The sequence below is a fragment of the Nuphar pumila genome, chromosome 11 (assembly GCF_984573655.1).
Source record: "Nuphar pumila chromosome 11, dmNupPumi1.hap1.1, whole genome shotgun sequence".
Taxonomy (NCBI): Eukaryota; Viridiplantae; Streptophyta; class Magnoliopsida; order Nymphaeales; family Nymphaeaceae; genus Nuphar; species Nuphar pumila.
Genome location: NC_143259.1, coordinates 13,238,533 through 13,249,679, shown reverse-complemented (window position 1 = coordinate 13,249,679; position 11,147 = coordinate 13,238,533). Strand labels below are relative to the sequence as shown.

General features: G+C 37.0%; 1 protein-coding gene across 1 annotated transcript in view; it reads left to right on the top strand.

The window, feature by feature from the left end:
• Nucleotides 1-11,147, top strand: part of LOC149822022 (putative serine/threonine protein kinase IREH1) — a 33,075-nt gene that overhangs the window by 1,238 nt on the left and 20,690 nt on the right. Inside the window, exons 2-4 of the mRNA XM_089980207.1 lie at nt 197-264; nt 469-624; nt 856-2,169. Of these exons, the coding sequence (XP_089836333.1) occupies nt 197-264; nt 469-624; nt 856-2,169 (1,538 nt within the window). The remainder of the gene's footprint in view (nt 1-196; nt 265-468; nt 625-855; nt 2,170-11,147) is intronic.

Sequence of the window (11,147 nt, the reverse complement as noted above, 5' to 3'; positions counted from 1 at the left end):
TTCTTCCAGAATCAATGCTGCTTTATTATTAAATGCTTCTGACGGCATATTAATTTAGTTATTAGAGGTGCTATCTTGGAACGAAAACTGCAAGCATAATTTAAGTTGATCTGTCAATTATTATGGATATTTTGGAGATAACTATTTGTTTTCCTTTTGATTGATGCATTAGTTTGTGGACTTAAATCATGTATAGGGAAGAAAAGTCCGTGGTGCATTTCAAAATCCCTTAGAGCTCCACATGCACAAACTTCAGAAATTGAGGTAATCAGGGCACATTCCAAGTTTGGAATTTTGTAAATTAAGAATGGGTTGCATTATATAGAATTGTGTCTATCTAACTTGTGCTTTTCATACTTTTTTCCATTTTGATTGTGCTTGTAGATAAGCTTTGAGCCTTTGACTTTGTAATGATTCTTTTTATGCAAATTTTTTTGTATTTTCATATCCTTTTTTAAAACCACAAAGGGAACTGAAAGTCCACGTTTTCAAGCCATACTAAGGGTTACAAGTGGTCGGAAGAAGAGGTTCCCTCATGACGTCAAGAGCTTCTCGCATGAACTGAATTCCAAAGGAGTCCGTCCTTTGCCCTTCTGGAAACCTCGTAGATTAAGCAATCAGGAGGTACCTTTCTCTCAAACCAGGTTGTGAGCTATGCCGTTGATATCTATTTTTTGCTTTTGCACATTCATGAGCTTTTACTTCTCACAGAATGGCCATAGACGCAGCAGATATTGTGCTGTAACTATGATATTACTGTGTTTGTTGATTCTTGACACCACATACTATTCTCCTCAATTGTTTTTGTGCATGCAAGGTGTTTATCCTTTGAAATTTTCTTTTAATTTTTTGTAGGATATCTTAGTAGTAATTCGATCGAAATTTGACCAGCTAAAGGAAGGAGTGAATTCTGAACTTGGTTTTTTTGCTGGGGATTTGGTTGGTATGCTTGAAAACAATGTAGAATCTCATCCAAAATGGAAAGAAACCCTAGAAGATCTGTTGATTCTTGCTCGACAATGTGCCAAAATGTCATGCGATGAGTTTTGGTTAAAATCTGAAGCCATTGTACAAAAATTGGATGATCGACGCCAAGAACTTCCCATTGGCATCCTGAAGCAGCTCCACACTCGCATACTCTTTATACTCACCCGATGTACACGTCTGTTGCAATTTCATAAAGAGAGTGGTTTAGCTAGTGATGATCATATTTCTGGGCTTCATCAATTTAGCGATCTGGGAGTTTATCAAGGAACTGGGAAGTCAATAAAGAAACATGTGAAGACAAGCTTCACCAAAGCAACTAGTAATGAGGAGCTACAAGGCTTGAATTTCAATCAAGCTGATACTGATAAGAGATACAGTTCTTCCCACTCTTTAGCTATTGATACTGCTGCAAATGTCGATTCAGCTACTAGCAGGGATCGCATATCCTCATGGAAGAAACTTCCATCTGTTGTGGAAAGAAACCAGACAAAAACCCCTGTCCTGAAGGACACCCCCTCTGCAGAGCAATATGAATCTTCAAGTACATCAGATACAAGTAATATTGGTCCTGAGGTGGAAACTGAAAAACAAAAATCTAAACAAGAGCGGAGAGTTTCTCAAGGTTACTGGGGACATCGACAAAATCTTGATGTTGAGAATATGATAATCTGTCGCATTTGTGAGGATGAAATTCCTACAATATGTGTAGGAGATCACTCCAAGATATGCACACTTGCCGACAAATGTGACTTGAAAGGCATTGGTATAAACGAGCGGCTTGAAAGAATTTGTGATACTCTTGACAGAATTTTAGACTCATCCAGCCCAAAGAGCTCATGTGCTGCTGGGTCAGCAAGTCCAGATTTTGCAAAAGTGCCTCATATGATCATCTCAGAAGACTCTGATTCCTTGTGTCCTATTCCTGGTAATATCTCTCGTGATTGTTCTATGGACGTGATTGGCGGTCTTCAAGAAGCATATCACTATGCTACCATTGATGGGATGAAGGAGCTGCCAGTTGCATCATGCGGGCAACTTTTAGGTTCAATAACTCACAGGAGTATGAAGGCTTCATCAAGAGGAAGTGTGACCCCTCAGTCTTCACTATCAGTGGCATTGAATTCTGAGATTCGTTTGCTACCTTTCGGGAGTAAAATTTTGGAATATGAAAACTATTCTCAGGTATTTATCTCTCTCTCTCTTTTTGTTTAGCTTTTCCATTTCTATCATGCTCGCCAGGCAATTTATGTAGAATCTAGTCAAAAGTGTCACCTTGAAATGCACATACCATGCAATGCAAAGTTTATTCATTCCAGATAATCTTTAGGTACTTTATATATCACTGAAATTCTTGAAAAGAATAAATGGTGCATTATCATGTCTTTTTATTTTTCTTTTATTATCTCGAGATATTGCTGTAAAGAGGCTCTTCTTCTTAGATTGCTATTTGTGACAATCTATTGCTTAACTAAACTTTGCAGCTTATTCCCTTAAAGTCTTTTTATTCTTTTCAGATTGAAAAATACTGTATTTAACATATAAGTAATGATTCTAGACAATTACCAGAATTCCAAGCCCTTTAAAGGGGTATATACAATAATAACACATCCTGTGAAGTTGTATTTTGGGTGCATTTCAAATGATTGATCAGGCTGTTGCATAATGAAATGTATTGTATTAAGTACCATATGTGCCTATAAGAAAAAAGTACCATATGTGCTTAGATCTGACTCAGTTCATATGTGGAATTGAGGTGCCTCTTCTGCAGTTCATTTCTTGTTGGAGGTTCCCATGATTCTAAATTTAAGTTTTGTACAAGTTGAAGAACACATACATGCACACACACACAAAAAAAGAAAAAGAAAAAAGAAAAAGCTCCACTTTAAGTGGTTTTAGCATATTAGATGAGAGGGCTAGCTGGAAAAATCCTATTTCAAAAGTATACAAATTATGGAAAGCTATTAAGCAAAAGAAAGCTGAAAAATATAAGTAAATTGTGGAAGATGAAATTTAGAAGCATCAAGAAGCATGGGTGGAGGCAGGTAGGGGCCAGGGTGGGCACGCGCCCACCCTGGCCTTAAAACCCCCAACAGGGAGGTTTGGGCCTAGGTGGTTAGTGCCATAGTTGGCAAACCTGGCGAGTCGACTCGGGAATCGCCCGAGTTGACCCGGATCGGACCCCAACTGGGTCACAATTTAGGACTTTTGATCCAACCCATTAAATAAAATTTTTATCATGTATTTTATTATTTTAATGCATAATTCTTATATAAAGTCACTTGTTATGAAAAATCTAATATTGTTCAATATAAAAAATTATTAATAATGTATAATTATATGTTTTTGTAACTTAACTATTGACATATTAGCTTGAAGTTTAGTTATTTCCATGTCTTATTCATGTGCTTACACTATAAAATATAGAGTCCCGGAGTCACCGAGTCAACCTGCTGATTCAGTGACCCAGTAGGGATCCAATCCGAGCCCGATTCACGAGTTTGCCAACTATGGTTAGTGCCCACCTTGGCCCGAAACTGTGCCCACCTCCTCTGTTGAGTTCCCCCAAATTGTGCCTTTTGCATGTATAAGATAGGTGAAGCTCTCTCATTTTATAAGCAATAGAGGGTTTCCACTATTTTCCCTCATCGATATGGGTTTTCCATAAGAAACTTTCTTTATGCATGGGTTTTTGTGGGAAATGCAAAATTTTCCTTTATAAATGCATTGCTATTAATGCTCTCTCTCTCTCTCTCAAATGCACGTCTCTTTTATCTTTCTCAAAATATAGCACTCTTAAAAACATTAAAAGTGATGTCGATTAGTCCTATGTTGATTAGTTTGGAGGGGCAAGGCCCTCCCAGAGCTTATAAAAGGAGACACTTTTATTTTTAAGTAAAAAATCAGTGGGTCATCAACCTGTGTGGGGCTTGGCCTGTCCTGATCCAAAATGAATTGGCAGGTATTGGGCAAAGAATTAATACAATTTTGAGTTGAGTTCAACCCAATAATTATTGGGCTAGTTTTTTGACTATTTAGATCCATTTTAGGGGTTATGTTTTGTTTTCTTCAATTAGCATAATATAGTATGATGTTTGTTAGGGTTTAGGGTTTTGATATATGTTTTTAATAGAATGCATGTTTAATTACGGATTTAAGGTTTTTGTATTTCTTTTCAATTAGCAGTATGCATGAATATATAAATAATGAGTGGTTCTTTTTAGTTAGAACATTAAGGGTTCTGTTTGATTGTCTTTTAAACATATTGTTGGTATAAATTACTAGTAATTATTATTTTTCTTTTTAATTGTGTGTTTGTGCTTAAGGGTGTCAAGGGGTTGGAGCTAGTTTGGACCCAGATGTGTCTGAATTCAGATTTAACTTTGAGGTGTCGGTACTGGGTTCAGACCTGGGTCCAATGGATCCACAATAAGAAAAACAATACCCAGGTCCCATAAGGATTATAGGATACATTTATCTTTTTTACATTGAAAACCCATGGATCTCAATTGGAACTTGTGTCGTATCTAGGTCTGGTATGAAATTTCACAAACTATACCTACCTCCATCTACTAATCGGATCCTTAAGATCCAACCTCGATTCCAAACAAACCTTCTTTGTCACAAACCCTGATTCTATAAGGTTTGGACTTTGGTATTGGTCGGGTTCGTGTCAAACCCAACCTATTGACATCCCTATGTAATGAGATCAAAGTGTGCACAAAAACAATGCCACCAAAGGGCTACAAGAGAACAAAGTGTGCACAAACACAAAAGCCATGGGCAAAATATGATAAGCCATAAGGGCTAACACAAACCACTCACAAAGAGCAAGTGAGCACAGAATAAATATTTTTTTTTTGTATTAGAAATGCTTAAGAGAAGCACACATAGAGAGGGGCCAAAGGCCCCTTTAAACAGGCTACAAGAGGGCTCTTAAAGCCATTGGGGAGCTCTCAACGGCTCTAAGGTCATTTGATCTTTAAGCCCTTATATAAAAACAAAATGAAAAAAAGAAAAACAAAAAGAAAAAAATAGGAAAAGACAAGGCTGCCCCTAATGGGAAGCACCTATTATATATGTGTGAAAAGACAAAAATACCCCTAGAGAGTATTACCTATTACATTTATACACATATGTATATGTATATAAGAATAACACATTTTAACACCCTCCCTTCAACTTACTGTGTGATCATCGAAAATTTACTAAGAAAAAAAATGAATCAGGAAGAGCTTTAGTGAAGAAATCTGTAAGCTGACATTTTGAAATAACATACGACAACTCAATAGCCCCTTTTTCATTCCAAAGTTTTTTCAAGAAAGGGAAAAAGTACATCTTTGATAAGCATGGATGTTCAAGTCTTTTGTGCCAAGTTACAATATCCTTATCTTGGACAAAATCGCAAAAAGATTTAGAAGATATAAAAAATCCATATAGAGATCTCCTCTCCTATGGCCTTGCCCAATCAGCTGTGAAAGTATCTCCAACAAGATACTAATATCAAGACCTTAATATTCTTGATATTGAACCCACCACGAAAGCACAATAAGAACACCTTAGAACACTTGTGCACAAAAAGCACAACCCACAAATAACTCACAAATGCACAAATGCATAAAATAATGGAATCAATTTATTGAGAACTTGGGCTTTGACTCAAAGCCATGAGAAAATACAAAGGGGAGAACCCCTATTTATAACACCACAAGAGGGGCCTTGGAGGGGCTCCACCCATAGTCGTTGGAGCCCCTCCAACGGTCACAAATGTGACCGTTGGAGAGGGCCCAACGACTATGTTGGTGGGCCCCCCAAGGTACCTTTTTGGTACACATACAAAAAGAAATGAAAAAAACAAAAAATAAAAATAAAAATAATTACAATCACATCCATAAAGTGAATGTGCGCAAAAATAAGGAAAAGACTAAACTACCCTTATGACTAAACAAATAGAAATATCTATATTTGAGTAGATACATATACATATATATTAATATATGTATATGTATTACCATATATATATAAAATATATATATTACATTATATGATTATGTACATAATTTAACACCCCCCTCAAACTTAGGGCAGGATGACCGAGAGTTTGCTAAGAAGGAAGTTGAAGCGCGGAGCACACAAGGCTTTAGTGAAGAAGTCCGCCAACTGATACGCGAACGTGACATATGGAAGGTCAATGATTCCTTGGAGATACGCCTCCCGAACATAGTGACAGTCCATCTCTATATGTTTGGTCCGCTCATGAAAAGTGTGATTTTTAGCAATATAAATCGCACTTTTGTTGTCACAGCAAAGCTTGGTAGGCCCTTCAATTTTGATTCCCATATCTTCCAGCAACTGATGAATCCAAACAATTTCCATGGTAGTAGTCGCCATGGCACGATATTCAGCTTCAGTTGATGATAGAGATACCTTTTGCTGCTTCTTGCATCTCCATGAGATCAATGAGTCTCCTAAGAATACACAAAAACCAGTGGTGGAGTCACGGATATTTGGGTCACCTCCCCAATCAGAGTCAGTATAAGCAATTAATTTTAACTCAGAAAAAGAAGACAGAAAAACTCCCTTATTAATAGTGTGCTTTAGGTATCTCAAGACACGCAAGATAGCACTCATGTGAACAGAAGTTGGTGCATGCTGAAATTGACTTGCCGTATGCACCGCATGTGAGATATCTGGTCTGGTGATACTTAGATACATCAACGAGCCTACTAGTTGCCTGTAGGGAGTAGGATCGGAGAGAGGAACACCATCATCAATCTTCATTTTTGCTCCTACTATAGAGGAGTTTCACAAACTTTATCATCTGTAATACCTGACCTGTCAATAATCTCAGATGCAAGCTTAGTTTGAGACAAAAAATACCCTCTATGAGAGTATGCAACCTCAATACCCAAAAAATAAGTTAAGAAACCCAAATCAGACATTTCAAACTTATCCTTTAACATGGACTTTATGCTTTTAATCCCTTTAGAATCACTCCCAGTAATAAGCATGTCATCCACATATAACAACAGAATAACAATCCCTGCATTAGACTTTCTAACAAACAAAGCAGTATCAGTAAAGCATGATGAAAAACCATTATCTAACATCACAGAGTTAAACCTATCATACCAAGCTTTGGGAGCTTGTTTTAAACCATACAGTGCTTTCCGAAGACGAAGCACTTTCCCTTTAGGATACTCCATTCCAGGAGGAGCATCCATATATACTTCTTCGTTTAGATCTCCGTTTAAAAACGCATTCTTAACATCCATCTGATAGATGTTCCATTTATTTATTGAAGCAACAGTTATAAGACATCGGGCGGTGACCATCCGAGCAACGGGGGCAAAAGTCTCCTCATAATCAATCCCATATTTTTGACCATACCCTTTTGCAACTAAGCGGGCCTTATATCTCTCAAGAGACCCATCACTCTTAGTTTTGACTTTAAACACCCATCTACACCCTATTGCTTTCTTATCTTTAGGAAGGTCTTGAAACTCCCAGGTTTTTGCTTTCTTTAGGGCTTCAAGTTTATTGTTCATAGCAACTATCCATTCTGGGTATTTTCGTGCTTCCTCAAAATCCCTAGGTTCTATGTACGAGTGAATGACGCTTAGACAAGCTCTATATTTTGGTGAAAAAGACTCATATGAGATGAACCTAGAAGGGGGTTTTCTTGATCTTTCGGTCCTACGAAGATTTCCTTCACTTGAAGGGGTAGACTCACTATCATATCTTTCGAGGGCACTTCTAAAAGTATTACTATCTCTATGAGAGTAGGTTATAGGATCTCTATGTGGTTCTTCATTAATGGGTTGACCAGTATGAGTTTCATCATTTTGATTTGTTTCATCATCGCTAGTATCATCATCTTCAGTTAATAAATCAAACAGAAAAGAATAATCTATATTCTCATCATTAGTTTCAAGTTTTTCGAAACCACTAACATTTTCCAAGAAGCTTACATTTCTGGAAACATAAAGTTTATCACTCTTAACATCATAACAGCGAAAACCTTTATGAGTTTCAGATTAACCAAGAAAGGCACAAGGAATGGCCTTAGGGGAGAGTTTGTCATTTTTATCAGTAAGAACAAAACATTTACATCCAAAAACCCTTAACCTGCTATAATCAGGTTCTTTTTCGTATAATTTTTCAAACGGGGAAATCTTGTTCAAGTTTTTAGATGGAAGTCTATTTATGAGATAGACAGAAGTAAGAGCGGCCTCCGCCCAGAGTTTTTTCGGTATATTTTGAGAAATGAGCAAAGTTCGTGTGGTTTCAATAATATGCCTATGTTTCCGTTCAGCCAACCCATTTTGTTGGGGGGTTTTGGGACAAGACTTTTGATGAAGAATTCCATAGTTTTCAAGGTAGCTTTTAAATTCATTGGAAAGGTATTCGCCATCCGAATCGGTTCTAAAAATTTTCAAATTTCCATTGAATTGATTTAAAACCATCATATGAAATGTTTTAAAAGTTGAAAAAACTTCATATTTATGTTTAAGAAAATATATCCAACTAAACCTAGTGAAATCATCCACAAAGATAACATAGTAAGAAAAGCCTCCCTTGGATATTACCGGAGCTGGACCCCATACATCGGAGTGAACGATTTCAAAAGGTTTTGTTGTAAACATGGATCTTTGAGGAAAAGGAAGACTTCTCATTTTTCCAAGAATACATTCATTACAAACAAAATTTTCATTACAAAGATGCTTAATAAAAGGCAAATAAGAGATTTTAACAATGTTGGGATGACTCAATCTCTTATGCCATACATGAATATCTTTGTTTTGAGCAACATTACAAAATTGATTCTTGGGAATTTTAAGAAAATCAACATAGTAGAGGTCTCCTCTCCTAGAGCCTTCCCTAATCAATTTCCCGGACTGGCGATCCTGTATCCAACATTTATTAGAAGAGAACTTTATATCGCAACCATAGTCCGAGAATTGAGAAACGGAAAGTAAATTTAAGTTTAGTTTTGGAATAAGACGAATTTTTGGGATAAAAAAATCTTGTTTTTCAAAATTGCCCATTCCTTTAATTTCAAGAGGGGTTCCATCCGCGGTTGAGACAAAAGATGGAAGGCGATTTTCAGAATAATTAGAAAGAAAACAATGACTTGGAGTCATATGAAACGAAGCACCAGAATCAAGTAGCCAAGATGTCTTACCAAGAGAGGAAGAAGATGACATGGCGGCTCCAGAAGTGCCTCCTTTGAGAAGGGGTTGAAGAGCATCCATAATTTGATGAAGCGAAAGAGGTTCATTCGATGTTGAAGGCCGTTCCTCCGATTGGGATGCTAAAGCCGCGGCGAGGAATTTCTTCCATTTAGGACAATTTGGTTTGATATGTCCCGGTTCTTTACAAAAATGGCAAGTTAATTTGCTATAATCTCTCTTGCCATATCGATCATTTTGCCCTTGATTTTTGAAATGGGGTGGTTTGTAGGTCTTCAAATTATTACCGGGTCTTGACACGGCATTAACCAGTTCATAGTCATTTTGAGAAGGTGTAGCAAGAATGCTTGGGTTATTTTTACTAATCCCCATACGTGTTTTCTCACCACTTAGCTTGGTGATGGCATCTTCAATAGATGGGGAGGTAAAAGCCGATAGAAGGGAGGACCGAATTTGCTCAAATTCGGGTCTAAGACCATTTAAGAAGTTGAAGAAACGATCTTCCTCAAGTTGTTTATGCCTTAACTCAATAGTTCTCCACTCCATTTTGGTTCGAGCATGGCAAGCTCGTCCCAAATAGATGATAATTCGGCAAAATATTCCCGAATAGATAAATCATTTTGTTGAAGAGTCAAGGCTTTCTTTTGGAGGTAGTATTTGTGAGACAAGTCTCTTGACGTATACATTTTTTCAAGGTATAACCAAGCTTCGGAGGCCCTTTTAAATTTGATGATGTTGGCATTGATCTTGGTTTCAACGGACGAAAAAATCCAAGACAATATTTTGAAATTCTTCATTTCCCACTCATCATGCCTTTTGGAATATTCTTCTAAGGCCTTTTGTCTATCTTCTCCTTCAAGAATTTTGATTTCCCCTTTCTCTATAATAGAAAGCTTGGGTTCGGGTTCCGATATGGATCCTTGAACATAACCCCAAAGACCTTTCCCTTTGATATGAGCTTCCATGTTGCCGGCCCAAACATGGTAGTTTGAACCACTAAGTTTAAAACCAAGGGAGAAGTGGGAGTCTTTTTCACCCATTATGGAGAGGAGAAGATGAGAAATAAAGCGTACCTTAACAGATTTTCAACCTTTTCTTGACAAAAGTTGCTTCTAAAATATTGCCCGGAGCAAATGCTTTACTCAAAAACTTCACTAGCTTGAGGGCACGATTTTCGAGGTGCTTCACAAGAGGCGAGATACACGATCTTCTTTCTTCCAACGAGGCTTTGATACCATGTGAAAGTATCTCCAACAAGATACTAATATCAAGACCTTAATATTCTTGATATTGAACCCACCACGAAAGCACAATAAGAACACCTTAGAACACTTGTGCACAAAAAGCACAACCCACAAATAACTCACAAATGCACAAAGGCATAAAATAATGGAATCAATTTATTGAGAACTTGGGCTTTGACTCAAAGCCATGAGAAAATACAAAGGGGAGAACCCCTATTTATAACACCACAAGAGGGGCCTTGGAGGGGCTCCACCCATAGTCGTTGGAGCCCCTCCAACGGTCACAAATGTGACCGTTGGAGAGGGCCCAACGACTATGTTGGTGGGCCCCCCAAGGTACCTTTTTGGTACACATACAAAAAGAAATGAAAAAAACAAAAAACAAAAATAAAAATAATTACAATCACATCCATAAAGTGAATGTGCGCAAAAATAGGGAAAAGACTAAACTACCCTTATGACTAAACAAATAGAAATATATATTTTATATATATATTTGAGTAGATACATATACATATATATTAATATATGTATATGTATTACCATATATATATAAAATATATATATTACATTATATGATTATGTACATAATTTAACATCAGCTTTCCTGACTCGAGATCCTATACAGAGCAACCCTTAGATGAGGAGATTTTGTACCCATGGTCAGAAATTTGAGAAACAAAAAAAAGATTTAAATTCAATTTGAGAGCAATTTTAATTTTTGGAA